The sequence below is a fragment of the Hypanus sabinus genome, chromosome 5 (assembly GCF_030144855.1).
Source record: "Hypanus sabinus isolate sHypSab1 chromosome 5, sHypSab1.hap1, whole genome shotgun sequence".
NCBI classification, from domain to species: Eukaryota; Metazoa; Chordata; class Chondrichthyes; order Myliobatiformes; family Dasyatidae; genus Hypanus; species Hypanus sabinus.
The window spans coordinates 23,813,484-23,830,610 of NC_082710.1; the positions used below are offsets into that span (position 1 = coordinate 23,813,484).

General features: G+C 36.7%; 1 protein-coding gene across 4 annotated transcripts in view; it reads left to right on the plus strand.

Annotated features, from left to right (window-relative positions):
* ythdc2 (YTH domain containing 2) overlaps nucleotides 1–17,127 on the plus strand; it is a 76,344-nt gene that overhangs the window by 43,169 nt on the left and 16,048 nt on the right. For 3 of the 4 annotated variants that reach the window (XM_059969583.1, XM_059969580.1, XM_059969582.1), the window contains 5 exons: nucleotides 299–504; nucleotides 1,314–1,509; nucleotides 3,579–3,688; nucleotides 9,609–9,907; nucleotides 12,441–12,642. In XM_059969583.1, the coding sequence (XP_059825566.1) occupies nucleotides 299–504; nucleotides 1,314–1,509; nucleotides 3,579–3,688; nucleotides 9,609–9,907; nucleotides 12,441–12,642 (1,013 nt within the window). The remainder of the gene's footprint in view (nucleotides 1–298; nucleotides 505–1,313; nucleotides 1,510–3,578; nucleotides 3,689–9,608; nucleotides 9,908–12,440; nucleotides 12,643–17,127) is intronic. The other variant, XM_059969581.1, reaches the window with a different exon arrangement.

The window sequence follows — 17,127 nt, forward strand, 5'->3', positions numbered from 1 at the left end:
CATGGATGTTTCTCAATAGGAATCTGAGGATGTGCTCATCATGTTTGATTGCCTGGTTTGATAAAAGTTTGTGTTTCTGTAAGGAGATTGAGCTCGCTGAAGCAAGAGATACACTGTTGCGACTTTAAAATAAATAAAATAAAGATAACTTTGTATTTATTAAATTTGCCCTCAACTTCTGTTTAGCTAGATTTTAATGTAACAATCCTTTTGCATATACTGCATTGGAGTTTGACATGATTATTATCAATCCTTATTGCTTTCCTTTAACCATTTAAATATAAATATTATTCCCCAGGTTTTGTAAGGGCACGAGGAGGAGGTGACATTCGAGATGTAAACACAAACTCTGAGAATTGGGCTGTGGTGAAAGCTGCATTAGTTGCAGGAATGTACCCAAATCTCATCCATGTTGACCGAGAAAATTTAACGTTGGCTGGGTCTAAAGAGAAAAAAGTCAGATTTCACCCTACCTCAGTTCTTAGTCAACCACAATATAAGAAGGTAGGACCTCTTTTTTTTGCCATTATAAGGTTAGTTTGTGAAGTCTTTCAGCATCTGTCAAAACAGAATTAAAAAACATTCTATCTATATTTAAGGAAGTATCATTGTGATTTTATCACTGTTCTCAAATATTTATTTTTCCTTATTCCGGTGGCCCTGTCACCTCTTTTCTTCCACGGTCCACTGTACTCTCCTATCAGATTCCTTCTTCACCCCTTTAATTATTTCACATATCACCTCACAGCTTCTCACGTCAACCCCCTTCCTCACCCCCCCACCTTCCCCCCCCACCAAACCTGGCTTCACCCGTTACCTGCCAGCTTTTACTCCTTCCCCTTCCCCACCTTCTTATACTAACTCCTTTCCCCTTTCTTTTCAGTCCTGATGAAGGGTCTCAGCCTGCAATGTTGTCTTGTTTATCTACCCCCCCCCCCATATATACTGCTTGGATAGATGCTACCTGACATACAGAGTTCCTCCAGCATGTTGTGTGTTGCTCAAGATTCCCAGCATCTGCAGGATCTCTTGTATTCAAATATCTGTAATTCTTCATTTTTATTCCTCATCTCAACAAAAGAATGAAGTTTGTATGTAAAAAGTATACGGTGGATTTTAAATTGAATTGCATAAATATCTGAGAGTAAAGATTTGACAGGACTATGTGTGAGGAGCTGGGTATAGTGGTGCAAGTGATGAATAGAGCAACTACATTGATCTGCAGAACTACATTGGCTAGCATTGTGTCTGTGGACCTCATTTTGTGCTATAATAAATCTACAATTCTAATAGTAGTCTCAATTTTGTACCAGATTCCACCAGCAAATGGACAAGCTGTGGCTGTTCAAGCACTGCCCACTGATTGGCTTGTTTATGATGAAATGACGAGAGCACACAGAATTGCTAATATACGGTGCTGTTCCACTGTAACACCAATCTCCGTGGTCTTATTTGGTGGTCCAGCTAGACTGTCAAGCAGCGCATTACAAGAGCCTTCTTCCCCTCGAGGTAACATATACATAGTCATAAATTTTAGGTGTAAAGTACCTTTTAAATTTCTGGAATCTAAGTTATTTTTTAGAAGCTCCAAGTATAATTTAAAGAGCAAATAAAATTTGTTTGAAGCTAGGCATGTGAGCTCTTTGCAATGTGTTTTATTGATTAAAAACAATTAAATAATAATTTATTTCATTCTTTGAACTTTTCTGCTTAACTGTGTGAATTCAAGAAAGCAGCAGTGATCGTAAATAGATTGAAGTTGGTTTGCATGTAGGGAGATCAAAGGCAGATAAAATCAGATGTGGATTAGTGTAGATAATGGCACATAAGGAGGATGAAGAAGCAATTAAAATACTCAGTAAAGCAAATTTTATGTTTTTCCTCATCCATAAGCACCTTGAGATTTTCTTCTGCCCTTCTTAGTAGGATGGTGTTTAGACCTACGTGTGTTTGCGCAGCTGAAAGCAGAAATATATCGGGGAAATCAACGTACAAATCTAGTTTGTGATTTAAAGGGTAAAAGTCGAGAAAAGAAAGTGTGTTTCAGTATTGTAATTCCTTCATCAGATTGAAACTATAATCAAATCAGAAGCAGAATAGTAACAAATGCACACTATGAATTTTTTGCCATTTGTTGTGAATTTTTGGTTGTCAGCTTTAGTCATTGAAGAAGACTCACTTTCCATTTTTCAACAAAAAATATCATTAAATGTTTCACCATGGAATTTTGTTTATCTGTTAACATAAAGATGATGTGCTACATATTTTATATATTTTGTACAACATCCTGCTAACACGGAAATTTTGTTTTAATGGGAGCCATGAAGAATTCTTTTGATCCTAATTTATAGGTTTTGTAATTAAAAGGATAATGTGGAGTAAGACATTTGGGCCAGATCTCTCTTCTGTCCTGAGATGCAGTGCAAATCTGGATCATCCTGAAATAAAAGTAGGTGCTGGAAGAATTCAGCAAAGTATTACTTGGGGTCAGGAGTGAGGTGAAAGACAGATAGAGCTGTGTTAAGACAGAAAGGGCAATGTGAGGCGTAGATATTGATTGCTAGCAAGGCATATACTGTAATAGAAATAGAAAAAGATATAAGGATGATAATGGGAAACAATGAAAGAACAGTTAATCAGACACTGGAGAATTCAGTGTTCATTCCAGAAGGTTGCAGTGTGCTTTGACAGATAAAATGTTGTCTTTCTATTTAACATTAAGCCTTACTATGGCATTGGAGGAGGGCACAGACAGACTGGACAGAAAGGGAATGGGATTGGGATTGAGAGTTAAAGTGTCATGCGGCAGGAAGCTCAAGATCACCCCAGTAGATCGAGCAGAGTTTTCCATTACTAGACCATGCTGATGTATGCCCTGCAGTTAGCTGATTGGAACCTGTGTCACTCTGACCAATCTTCTGGGTTTTTCCTTTCTTTAAAAAACAATTGAACTCAGAAACATTACCATAAACCCATTATTTTCATCAAAAATTTTAAAGTTAACTCACTTAGGCTTTTTGTAAACTTTTATTTAAAAAAACACAATTGAAAGTTAATCAAGTTCGGTGAGAGCAATTTCTGACAACACAATTTGTCACAAACCAGTGTGGAAGGGCTTTTCAGAGGACATCTCAAAACACTTTACACTTGTGTATTTCAGTGCTGTAGCCTTGCTTGTAATGAGAGGGTAGGTTGAAGTCAATTTTTGCGTAGGTCGGGTTCCATAAACAGCAGGGAGATAACCAAATGATTGAGAAACTAATGTTTGGATAAAACCGAGAATTCAATTTTGCCTCTTACTATAAACTGAGACAGCAGTTTGGGCATTGCTTTAATGTTAATTGGTTAATGTGATCTGTAACAGCATTCTGTCAGTATCATGCTGAGTTGTCAGTTTAGATTACGTGCTCATTTGGGATGTACCCACAAGGGTGCTTTCGCTGTATCAAGCCTGACATTTTACGATAACCTCTTCATATCAATACTTGAAATATATTAAGCTTAGTTCATACCACAGTTTCTGCAGAAGAATCCAAAAGACTCTTTATTACAAATTTTCCATCCAATATTATGTATAGTAGATGGTGTCACCAATGACAGTAGTGACAGTGAAATGGAGGACAAATCCACTTCCAAGATGGCAACTTTGAAACTGGAAGAATGGCTGAATTTTAGAATAGATCCAGAAGTAAGTAATTTAAGAAATTATGTTTTTTTGTTGACTTATTGATTTATTGGTGTACAAATATGCTAACCTGATTTAGGAACATGCTCTTCCACTGTAACTTCACCCTTTGAGACGTTATTCTGATTTTGCATTTTGTATATAATAATTTGCAATCTAGAAGTCCATTGTTCTGCATTTTTAAAAGTAAAATCTCAAGATTTTGGTACATTTAATTGTAAAACTATCAGGATGTCAGAGAGGTCAAGCTTGCAGTTCAGTAGTCAGTGATACAGTTGGAGTTGTGGATTGAGAATTCTCAGGTTCTTGATTGATTTCATAGAGTATTAAGAACGGCTTCATGTGATGATGCAAAGTTTTTAGTTTTCAATTATCTCCTAGGTTTGGGGGATGTTCCATTAGATTGGTAAATAGCAAATGTAACTCTTTTATTTAAAAAGGGAGAGAATCAGAAAGTAGGGAACTACAGGCCAGTGAGTTTTATATGTGAAATAGAAAAATATATTAGAAGTCATGATGAGAAGTATTGCAACTGATCAAAGTCACCATGGTCTTATGAAAGGAAATACAGGTCGACCTTCACTAATCTGACTACCTGTAATCCAGTACCTTCGATAGTCCGGCACTGAATTCAAATTTTCCACGTAACTGTAATTTCAAATTTCCCGGGCCACTGTACCAATCTGCTGTGCCTTGTTTTGGTTGTGCCAGATCTGTTCACATGTTGGCCTGTTCTTGTAAGCACAGACAGACGACCCCTGCTTGTTTTCCTGCATTTATTAATATCATTTGCTCTTTTTTGACCCCAATTATGGCCCCAGTGAGTAAAGGAAATGCACCTTGTGCTGTGAAGTGAAAATACTGCACATTATCCATTAAAGATAAGGTTGAACTCTTTTTAAAAAAAAACTGGACAGTGGTGTATTGGTGAAAAGCTTGTGCGAGTGTTACAACGTTGGCTCTTCCACAGTGTACGATATAAAGAAACGGAAAGAAAAACCGCTACATTTTTTTTGCTGATAGTGGCTCAAAGAAACAGATGTGCGTAAGAAAAACAATGAAAGATGGAAGAAGTTCGGAAGTAGATTAAAGTGCTGATAACATGGTTTAATCTTCATGTAAGTGAAGGTGTTGAACTGTCTGGAGATATGGTGAAGGAACAAGCAAAAGTGTTTCATTGAAGAACTAGGACTAGATTATGAGTGTGACTATAGTGAAGGCTGAGTTCATCGGTTCAAGTAGCATCATGGCTTACAGTTTTGTGTAGTGTGTGGTGAAAAACGTTCAGCAGACAAGAAAGCAACAGCAGAGTTTGTTGACGAGTTTGCCAGGTTAGTCTCCAATGAAAAATTAAGCCCCGAGCAGGTATACAGTGCTGATGAGACTGCTTTGTATTGGAGATGTACACCAAGAAGAATGCTAACAACAGCAAATGCAGAATCGCCAACAGGTTTTAAGGCAGCGAGAGATCGTGTGACTTTGTTTGGCTGCTCTAATGCTGCAGGAATCCACAGCTATAAGTTACTGGTCATTGGCAAAAGTTTACGGCCCAGGGCCTTCAAAGGTATGACGCAATTTCCTGTAATTTACCGTGCTAACAAAAACGGATGGATTACAATTAGCATCACACTAGAATGGTTTGAAAATTATTTTGTTCCCGAAGCACGAGCTCACTGTGACTCTTGGCTTGCACCACAACTGTAAGATAATGCTTGTTTTAGACAACTGTTCAGCACACCCAAAAGCAGAACTCCTGGTAATAAACAATGTTTTTGGTATCTTCCTGCCATCTAACGTAGGCCATTAATTAACCCCTGGACAATGGCATATTACGTTCTCTCAAGTTGAAGTATCGTTCCCTGTTTGTGAGGTACCTTTTGAGTGCAGTTAATGCCGGCAGGCCGGTAAAGGAATTTATAAAGGATTTTAATATGAAAGAGATAATTTACTGTGCTGCTAATGTTTGGAGGTCTGTAGAGCCATCCATACTGAAAAATAGTTGGCATAGATTATGGCCAGGTTTAATATTTGAGTCTGCACCTGGTGAAGACACTGAAAATGACTTTACAGGCTTTCGAGTTTCCGAGGAAAAACACATGACATATGAATGCTTTCCTTTGCTCAAGAGCTAACTAATCCTGCTGCCAAGGATCTTTCATCAAGGTTCAGTGATGACAATGTTGAAGAATGTAGAATATAGATGAGGGTGAGCCTACTGTTCATCATTATACTGACTCAGAAATTGTGTAGATGGTTGTACATCCAGAGAAGGAAGATTTTGGATGAGAAGGCAGTGATGAAGATGAGGAATTTGTAGCAGAGAGACTTTCTATTGACAGGCTAATTAAGTTGACGGGTGAATTGCTGAAGGATTAGAGCAATGATGTTTTATAACTGAGCAAGAAATAACGAGTGTTTATATGCTGCAGAATAAGATAATGAGAGAGAGAGACCAAAATATATGAAACAGCTTACCTTGGAAGATACGTTCAAAAAATTGCCAGAAAAAGTGCAACAGGGGAGCTAACACTTCAAAATCCAGTGCCATCAACTTCTGCTCACTCAGATGTGCTGCCACCAACCAGTTTCAGCACCAGTTCCTGATGCTTCACTCATGTTTCAAGATGAAGATGTTGATGATCCTGACAACCCCACACTTGCGGACATGTAATTTTGCCTGAAGGTATATTAAAAGTCTCACTTTAGAAGCGGAAGTGCTCAACATTTATGTATAAGCTAATTCCTGTGCATTTACCTGTACCCTTTATTTTACCTATGCCTGTACAGTACTGTATATTACTTTATTAAAATTTCACTTGCTACTCATTTAATATTTCTGTTTCATTATTATCTAACTTGTACTGATTTACATAATATTTTAAAGGTATGTTGAGAGAGTTAGCTATTGCTTAATGTGATCCTTCTGTAATTCGACATTTTCACTAATCCGGCACTCCTCAGGTCCCAATGGTGCCGGATTAGTGAAGGTCGACCTGTATCAAGTTTAACCAATTCATTAGAGTTCCTTGAAGAAGCAACATGTTGAGAATAAAGGTGTCAGGCCACAAACTTGTTTGATGAGGTACAGCATCAAAGCATCAAGGTTGCTGATGGAAAATAGAAGTTTATGGTGTGGAAGATTTGTTGGTTAGCATGAAACAGAGTAGGCAGTAATGGATCTTTATCTGGTTGGCAAAATGTAAACATGATTCGGTGCTATGGTCTTGTCTTTTTACAGTTTGTATTAATGACCGGATGATGAAAGCATTGGCAGTCCCTCCCAGCAGTAGCTGCTGATTGCCATTGGTTGTCTTGATGTGCCTGGGAGATCATGTGACTGACTCATGAATTCTTAAAGGCAACACCCAACTCTAACCTCGTCTCCCTCATCAAAGAATGGGTTTTTCCAGATCACTGACATGTGTTATGAAATTTGTTGTTTGGTGGCAGGAGTACAGTGCAATACATGAAAATTATTATAAATTACAACAAGAATATATAAAAGATAAATCATGCAAAGAGAGATTAAAATAGTGAGGTAGTGTTCATGGATTCATAGTCCATTCAGTAATCTGATGGCAGAGGGTAAGAAGCTGTTCCTGAAACTTTGAGTATAGGTCTTCAGGCTCCTGTACCTCCTCCATGATAGTAGTAATGAGGAGAGAGCATGTCTTAGATGGTGAGAATCCTTCATGATGATGTTGCTTTCTTGAGGCCTTTTGAAGATGTCCTCAATGGTGGGGAGGCTAGTGCCCATGAGGGGGCTGGCTGAATTTACAAACCTCTGCAGCTTTGACTGATGCTGTGCATGGGTGCCTCTATACCGGACAGTCAGAATGTTCTCCACCGTACGTATGTAGAATCAATCCCAGCACTTAGCCTACATAGGCAATTCACAGGCTTCTTTACATGATCAAGTACTTAATTTAATTTGCATAAATGGATAATTGTCCAAAATAGAATGTTTAAATCAAATGTTAATTGTATCAATGATCTTTGGGCTATTTTGGAATCTAATTTGATTTTCTGTGTAGAACTGTTGTGTTTTTCTTCTTTGTACTTATATGACTTCTTGCACTGAAGAAAATATATTTGCAGAACCAATGGACATCTACTAATTTATATTTTATGATCACTATTTTAACTTGAAACCCTAAATTTTGAAGTGGAACCCAGCTGTTGTTTATTATACTCCTCCATTTAACTGTTATTCTAAATTTTGAATTCGGCAGTTTTCAAAGGTTCGAAGGTTAAATTTATTATTGAAGTATGCATGCAGAATACAACGCTGAGATTTGTCTTCTCCAGATAGCCATTACTGCAATGATTTGCAGTCATTGTTATCAGACAGTTGCAGGAGATGGACACAGTGTTTGGTGTGACTACCCATAGACAAAGTTCAAAGGGCTGTGGTAGAGGATCATAACAATGACCTTGAATCTTGCAGCTTTTATACAGAGATTGAACTGCTGCAGGTTCATATTCAATATCCTTATCCTGGGTTGATGCAACTTAAGGAGGTAAGTTCTGATGATAAGTGATGATTGCCATGTCTGCCCCATTGAAAATAAAGTATTGAATATCTGATTTGCTGTTTGCCAGCTTCTCAAAGGCAATGTCTTAAATGACTTGTGTTGCATACTGATCTGTTTGATGCATTGGAATCCCATTTTTAAACTAGCAGTCTTTGAAGGGGTTAGTTTAAAAGGTACACAGCCATAAGTTTCTTTTTGTTCAACCTCTACATCATCAACTGAAACCCAAATTTCTTTTAATATATAGGCTTGTGCAAATAAAAGTAGATGGGTTTAAACAATGCATGTGATAATTTTAATTGAATAAAATGTGTTTTAGGAGCTGCTGACAAATAAAAGCTGTACCTTCAGATCCAACTGCCTAACATTTCCCATGTCCTCAAATTTCCATGAAATCTGGTAAGAGTAAGACCATAAAACATAGGAGCAGAATTAGGCCACTTAACCCTTCAAGTCTGCCATCGTAGCTGATTTGTTAAGATTGAAGTGTTATCATTATGGTGGCAACAAAGGGAGCTGGGTACATGAAAATCTTGAATAGATGGAACTGGCTGTGAGGATCAAGGTAACAATTTATTGTAGGTTATTTCTGTTCTCCCAGCATCTGATTTAGAATATTTTTATTACAAAGTCTGACCATTCGCTTAAAGGGGATATGTTGCACACGGCTGGGCAATATTTAAACTAATTTGCAATTTAGGACATGCAAGAAAGTGTAATTTTTTTGAAGTAATCTGAGGCAGTCTGAATGTAATTGGAAGTCTGAGCCAAGATATAATTGATAGGTTATGGAGTAGAAAATATTAACTGTAGCAATTTTGGCAGCTGTTAATATTATGATGTATATACCTGTCAACTTCAAAATATCTTATCCCTACAAATTGTCAAAGCTGAACAGGATAAAGAACCAATAACAGATGTCTGTTACAGAAAGAATGCTGTTACAACCCACTTTAAGTGAAATTTCTTCTAAACCCCTTTATTTATTGTAATCAACTAATGTAGTTTACTTAATGTCCTTTCTGCAGCATTTACATAATATATACAGAAATATAATCTTAGAGCTTACCTATGAAAGCATTTAAGGACAACAACTGCAGTAAATGTGCGTTACACATTTTTATTCTCCCAACCTCCAAATACCATGGAACAAAGTCCAAGATCCCTTCTCTTGTAGGGTCTCACTGTTAGAGGCATAGTCCTGATGCAGCTGTTACAGACATTAAATGCTGGCTTCTCCAATAATGGCCAAGTGCCCAGAATAGGATAAGTTTTAAAAAAAGCAGAAGTAATCCTTAAGTTGTAAATTGCTTTGAGATCATTTGTAGAGCAAACAAGACGCACTAGTTTTCACTGCTTTCTTTCTTTACTCATTTATTTTGCTGTAGGCAGCCAGTCTTATCTTGCAGTTACGACAGAAATGGCACAGTCTGTTCCTGAGGAGAATGCGAGCTCCATCAAAACCTTGGACTCAGGTAGACGAAGCGACTATCAGGGCAATCATCGGAGTACTTAGCAGTGAGGAGCAAGCAGCGGGACTGCATCAACCATCAGGGATCGGACAAAGACCAAGGCCAATGTCTTCAGAAGAGCTTCCAGTCTCCTCATCTTGGAGGTCAAACAGTAGGAAAAGCTCAGCAGAAACAGAGTTTTCAGATGATTCTTCTAGTGCGGAATTTAGAGAAAGGTAGAATGTCAGCAGTCCACTAAAATCTATAATAATTGGTTTGTGAAATATATTGAATCTTAAATGTACTCTAGCAAAACTGAATTGTCTGATGGTAACTGGATCAGCTCAATGAATCTGTTTTTATTAGATTATGTGGTATGCAAGTAAAGAAATCTTAATAAAATAAATGGAGGAGCAATGTGTAAGTGAAAATCACTCACCTATTGTGTGCAGAATTTTGAACCCCTGCTAATAGTAGTTAAGTGATTCATTTGTTATTGATCGTTCTCATTCTGTTTCCTTTCAAACTAATTCTTCACAATTGACAATGTACATTGTAAATCTTATCTGATGCATCATTGAAAATTCTTTTATTTTCCTGCATATCTAACTAGAGTCCTTTGAAACAATTATGCTGAAAAAGCAGAATAAACAAAGACCAATACAAAATATGAATTAGGATGAAGTTCTTCATACCCACCTCTCCATTTAATAAGATCATGATTGACCTGACTACCCCCTCACTCCTGCATTTCCATCTCCCCTCTGTAATCTTTCAATTTTGTTCATCAATGCCTTAAGATATATTTCTACTGCTCTTTAAAGAGGAAGAAAGATTCACAGGCTCATGAGTTCTGAGAGAAAACCACCATCTCTCTTAAACAGTGACTCCTAGTTATAGTTTCCGACATAACATGAAGCATCCTTTTCAATCTAATCCAATCTCATTCCTCAGGATCCTGCTAATAATTGTTCAATTTCTTTGTCAAGGATGAATGTACAACATTTTAATTCAGCAATTTTTAAAAACATACTGAAGGTATTCTTTATACAAATTTAAAGCTTTAACAAGATCTGTTTCTGTTAAATAATTAAACTCAGTTGTATCCTTACAAAGGAGCAGCAGAATGAAAGCCATTTCTTTTGAACTATTAGTTGAGTAGGTTATTTAATCAATTATCCACCAACCTGATGATAGTGTAGTCTAACAGTTATCTGAGCCTTCCACTATTTCAAATATCTTTAAATTAGCAGTATAACATTTGTAGAAATTGTGAGTGAGGTTTGATGTCTGAAACTGACAATGTTCAAGATACAGTTAAAAAACACATAAATGAGTGTTTTTCCATTTTGGTGGGAAAATGGAGTACTGAATAGTACCTGAACAGCAATAGACTGGGTAAGTGGTGGGGGGGGGGGGGGTGGTGTGCAATGGACCTGGGCACTAGGCATCCTTTTACAACAGTCAGAGAAAGTAAGCAAGCAGGTTCAGTATGTAGTTAAGACAAATGGTTTGTTGGAATTCATAGCCAGAAGAATCAAGTATATATGCAGCAAAATCTTATTGCATTTGTGGTCTGAGCTGAGACCACATCTTGAGTTTTGAGTGCAGTGAAGGTCTATTAGATTGATTCCTGGTTTGGTCAGGCAGAGAATTGCGTGAAGGAGCAATTGACCAAACTATTACTCCCCCTCTTCCACATGATTCCTTGCTGCTTTGTTAACAGTAGCTCATGTGTGTTATCTACTCTTGTGCTGCCAGTTTTATTGGAAGGTTAGTGTAACTTCGAATTCTGTAGTGAAAATTGAGGTAGTTGTAATTTTAAGAGTGTCTCGATGCCTGTGAACCAAAAAGAAATTAACTATGATCAGACATTTTAAATTATTTAGTTCAATTGTTAAAACATATTAACACCAAATAACTTCAGTAAGATGGATCTTTATCTACATATAATTTATCACAAAGCACATAATTTTCTCATACCATGCAATATTGCATCGTGTAAAACCAGTAACTAACAGAACTCCACATTTGCTGCATTCTGTTAAAATATATGATTCAGCAAAAAAGGGCTCCACTTTGTCATACTTTCTGATAAATTGATCCAAATATTTGGCGCAGAGCACTCTGCCAGATGTTTCCAAAATTCGTGTCTGATTGTCATTCTTCTGGCCTTCACTGTCGGTTGCAAGCTGGTGAAAATGCGAGTTACATCTCAAGAAAGATTTAGGGTCAATGACTATATTCTTGTTATGGACAGTCCTTGGCCTGAAATTTCTGATTTTGTTGTTTATGTAGCTATTTACAGTTAGCTCCACATGGCAAGGATTGCCTGTTAACTCCAAGATTAATAGATTTAGCTATTTAATGTACATGTAACATACTCTGACCTTGAGAAAAGCAAAGCCTTTCAGTTGGCATGGTCATTTCCCATGAATACTCTCCTAGAATACCATCTGAAAGTGATACCCCACATAAAATATATTATTGTATAGTTAGGTAAAAACACAAACCACCATTTTACTGTATATATGTAAATTGGGGTCACATACTGGATAACTACCCTTAATTACAGAAAGGTGTCAATTAATTTTTCGGAGATGATGCAATTAGACGATTGTAGCACAGAATTAGACTGGTCTAGTACATTACCATTGCTCCATAGTCTTTGAAGCTTTCATATTTTGTATATTTGTTGTATTTACATTTCAAATCTTGATATTGATATCTTTTGTTAAAAGATATAAACCATCAATTTACTTTTTATAGAATTCAGTTGAAGTCGCAGCAGCAGCAGCAGCAGCAGCAGCAGCAACAACAGCAACAGCAACAGCAACGGTATAAGGAAAGTGGCTTACTTCACCCAAAGAGGAGTCCTGATGACCGGTCAGATCAGTCATCTGTTAAATCAACAGACAGCAGTAACTACCCCAGCCCATGTGCCAGTCCATCTCCACCACCTTCATGCAAGGTAGGAATGTTTTAAAAATGTCCCCTTTGAATCATTAAATCTGACAATGCAGGATTAAACCCATTTGAGATGCCTTCTTCAAACCCAGTTTAATCCTGTTCGCCATCTAATAATTTCTTTCAAACAATGAGATGTTTTTGTTCCCAAGTTTCATCCCATAGCTCAGTGGTTCGCAACCATTTCCTGCTCATGGCCTATTTGTGACTTTCATTCACCTCAGTGGCCCTCATACTCCATAATCCCTGTTAGTTGCTAAAGTTTTTTTCTGGTCAACTGTACTAATTACACTAATATACAGTCAATATTTATGTTTTAATAGGTTATAGATACTATGTTAAATATAATGTTACAGGTGTATATTTCAAAGCACTGAACAGGATACATTATTTATAATATATATAATTTTCATCCAACCAACAACAAAAAAGTGCTCAATATTGTTACTTTAGGTATTTAGTGAGATCCTTGCAGCTGATGCAAATAAGCGAGTTTTTCAAAATGAAAATCAGGTTTTGAATATCTGGTTGCAGCTTGGATGGAGGTAATTGGAGATAACCTCTTTTCTCAAGGCAGTACAAGCTTTTGTTAGCAGGTGAATAGCTTGACTGAAACCATGTTCAATTAGATGAGTGTTGGGAAATCCAAATAAAAAACAACTTTGCTTTCTCCCAGAACATCACTAGTAATCCAGAGATTTTGCTTGCTGTGTTTGAATTTTCCTTGAGCTGTTATTTCACTCTGCAGCTCAATAAAACACTCTTGCAAGGAAAGCAGTAATAGCCTCTTTGTATGATAAGAAATTGCAGCTTTTTCCTTGTTTGTTTAATAAATAGTTTTACAAATATATCTGACATGTCAAAGTTAGCAGTGACAATTTGTTCTCTATCTGCTTATCACTTAGGAATGCTGTGTTACTATCCCAAAGTGCAACAAAGCTACAAAGACAGTTACCTTTTGATAACCATCAATATGCATTAATTGCAGTTTACAATCTTCTTCATTTTCTTCACAAAATTCTTGAAAAAGACTGTCTTAAAGTAGTACTTTAAAAAAAATTAAATTTTTTTAGGCAAATATATTTATAAAATGCTATTATATACATAAATTCTGAGTGGGAATAAAGAGTATGTACTCTAACCCTAGCCCTAATTGAACTTCCTTTAAAACTATAAGTGTCAAGGATTTAATGGAAGTTCTAGTGGTATGCGGTGGTAGACCTCACGCGTTCTTGCCTGTCATGCACGGGGCAAACAGAACCAGCCTCCTGATCACCTTGCTGCAGTTTGTTTGCATAGTCAAGCAGGAGGAGTGAGAACGACCCCCTCCCCAATACACACAGGCTAAGCTGTTTTGCTGCTTCATTTGCACCACTTAGCACATTTTCCCATTCATTTCATTCAGGGTTCTATTAAATTACCCGTATTAATTTTTAAAATTTATATATTTTAGTAATATTTCATAAAAACGGTAAACTTATCAGAAACTCCTGTGGCCCCTACAAAATCTAGCATGGCCAATGCTGAGAACCACTATCATAGCTTAATTCTTCCTTTTAATTTTTATTATAGTCATATAGAACTGTGCAAAGGTCTCTTAGGTACTCTAAAATTTTTACATATATTTTGTTTAGATGTTTATTTCTTTGTCTTCTGCGTTAGCGTATCAGTAGAATAGAGCAAATTTTAGATTTCCAAACATTCATTTTTCAAAAAATAAAATGTTACAGAGAAACTTTTGTATTTCATTAAAGAAAGTAGCATATTAAGTAGAAGACCATCTTTCAGATAAAAACTGGGTATATAGCCCAGTGCATGATTAAAAAAGACGTGCTAATGAACAATTAAATAGAGCTGAATGAACTAAAACAGGTATGGATATAGAAGAAATCATATCCATACAACCAAATGAAAAGGTGAGGGTGCGGCAGATGTGACAGTTTACTTTCAAATCATCAATTCTTCCAGCATGGCATGAGTGAGCATAGCAACAATACAAGGTAGACATCCTGAATTGGCAAGGTCTCTCCCAAGCAGAAGTTTTGCAGCGGACAGAAGTTTCAAGATGTATTGTCCAAGCTCTTCTGAAGAAGCACAAAGAAACAGGCAAGATTAAAAGTCTTGCTCGATTTTATTCTCATGTTAATCCAACCTGTGACAGATGTCATTCTGATGTTGCCTCATTGACCCATATGTTTTGGTCTTGCCCTTGTTTACAAAATTACTGGAAAGATATTTTCAGTATTATTTCAAGAGTTCTGAATATCAATTTCCAACTGCATCCTTTTACTGCAATTTTTGGTTTACCAATGGTGGATAACAGTCGTTTATCCTCTTCATCTCAACGAATGATTCCATTTGTTCCATTAATGGCTAGAAGATCTATTTTATTGAATTGGAAAGAAATTAATCCTCCAACTATATTTCAGTGGTTTTCTCAAACTATCTCTTGTTTGAGCTTAGAAAAAATTAGAAGCACTGTTTTTGATCCTTCAGTTAAATTTGAAGAAACTTGGAGACCATTTATTCAACATTTTCATATGAGTTAAATTGTCTTTTCCTAAACCTTACTTTTATTATCCTTAATTATTTGGATGGAGGTTTGGAATAATTGGCACTACTCTATGTATTTAACATTATGCAATGGCCCATGTTGGTTAGTGTTTTTTTTTTCTCTTTTTGTTTCTTTTGTTCATAAATACTATGAGTTTGGGAGGCTATATATATTTATTATTATATATTTGAATGTCTACTTAAACTATCAATTATGTACTCTCAAACACTTCATATTCATGTTTCATTTATGTTTGTTTAAAAATTAATAAAAAGATTTAAAAAGAAAAAAAAATCAGAAACACAGCCATGGAAACTGAGTACTGTAGATAAGAGATACACCAAACTGATGTCTCTTCTAAATCAGAAGAAGTCACAGAACTCACAGAAACCATTGGAACCCAAGTACACACACCTCTCTGCAGTCTGGAGGAGCCTTGTCAGAAGTGGTCTTATGGAAGAGATGCTGTCAAAAAGCTTTTCTTCTGAAATGGAAACAAAGCCAAGAGACTCACCTAACCATAAAACCACAAGGACTTGGTTGCTGAACAATGGCAGCAAGTGCTCTGGACTGACATGTCAAAATTTGAAATTTTTGGCTCAAACAGAATAGCATGAACCTGATTGGATGAGGACTAACCAATCAGGAGGGACAGACTATCGGTATAAATACCACTGGACTGGACATGGCCAGGCATGATCCCTGAAGAAAATGGCAGAATTTGTCATCAAAATATTGGTTATAATCGATACCCTTACCCGGTTGGAGCCCAAGAAGAGCTTGTTTGTCATACATGCCTGGAAAGCACTGGATCCTTTTTCAGGAGGTTGTTTGTCCATAGAAAAGCTGGAGAGCACTACATGGACGAGTGTCTGCAGCCAACAGAGAAGCATGGCAAAGGTTCTCTGCAGCTTTGAGCTGTATTTCTGCAAATGGAGCTGTTGATCTAGTCAGAATTAATGGAATCCACAGTACTGAAGAATACAAGCGGATACTCATCTATCATGCATTACTATCAGGGAGCCATCTGATCGGTCCGAATTTAATTCTGCAGTAGGATGATGACCTCACACACAGGGCCAAGGTTGTAAAGAACTAACTTCAGCAAAAAGAAGAACAAAGAGTTCTACGACAGATGGTACAGCCTCCACACAGCGCTGATCTCAACATCATCACAGCTGCCTGGGATTACCTGGAAAGACAGAAGCAAGCAAATTCAGCAAAAGAACCATAGCAAATTCTGTAAGATACTTGGACCCACCTATCAGCCAATTCTCATAAAACTGTACAGCAGTGTACACAAAAGAATTGATGTAGTTTCAAAAGGCAAAGGGTGCTCTCCCCAAATATTGATTTGGTATAGTTTTTTAATATTTTCTGTTCTTTATATTAATTTTTTGATATTTAGAAACTTCATTATTTTTGAAAGCATCTTTGCTTTACGGAGTTTTTTAACACGTATCTGAGACTTTTGCATAGTACTGTGTCTTAAGTTGTGCCTGGTTACACAAAATTCCATATTTCATAATCTTCAAGACTTAATTAAGATGTGACTTGTTTTCTTCTGACAATTGAAATAATTTCTAAATATGCTATATGAAATGCACAACTGAAGATTTTTTTGTATTTATCTGAACTATTTGAAACCTAAATAAACTGAATCTAATCCGTATTTGTTGCTTTATTTAATCATGATAAAAATAAATGTATTTGAGGAGGTGCAACTTTTGTGTGGCTTATTGCACTTTCAGAAGTTTAAGTAGTTGATTTGAATATATTTTGGTCCACTGCATCTCAGCCATTGAAGTTGTTTTAAAAAGAACAGCTGTTAAGAGGTACACATGCTGGTAATTGTCAGGGATGGTGGTGTTTAGAGGTACAAGGCGAACCAAGAAATATGTGGAGATTGTTCAGATTTTGTTCTTGGGCTTCCCT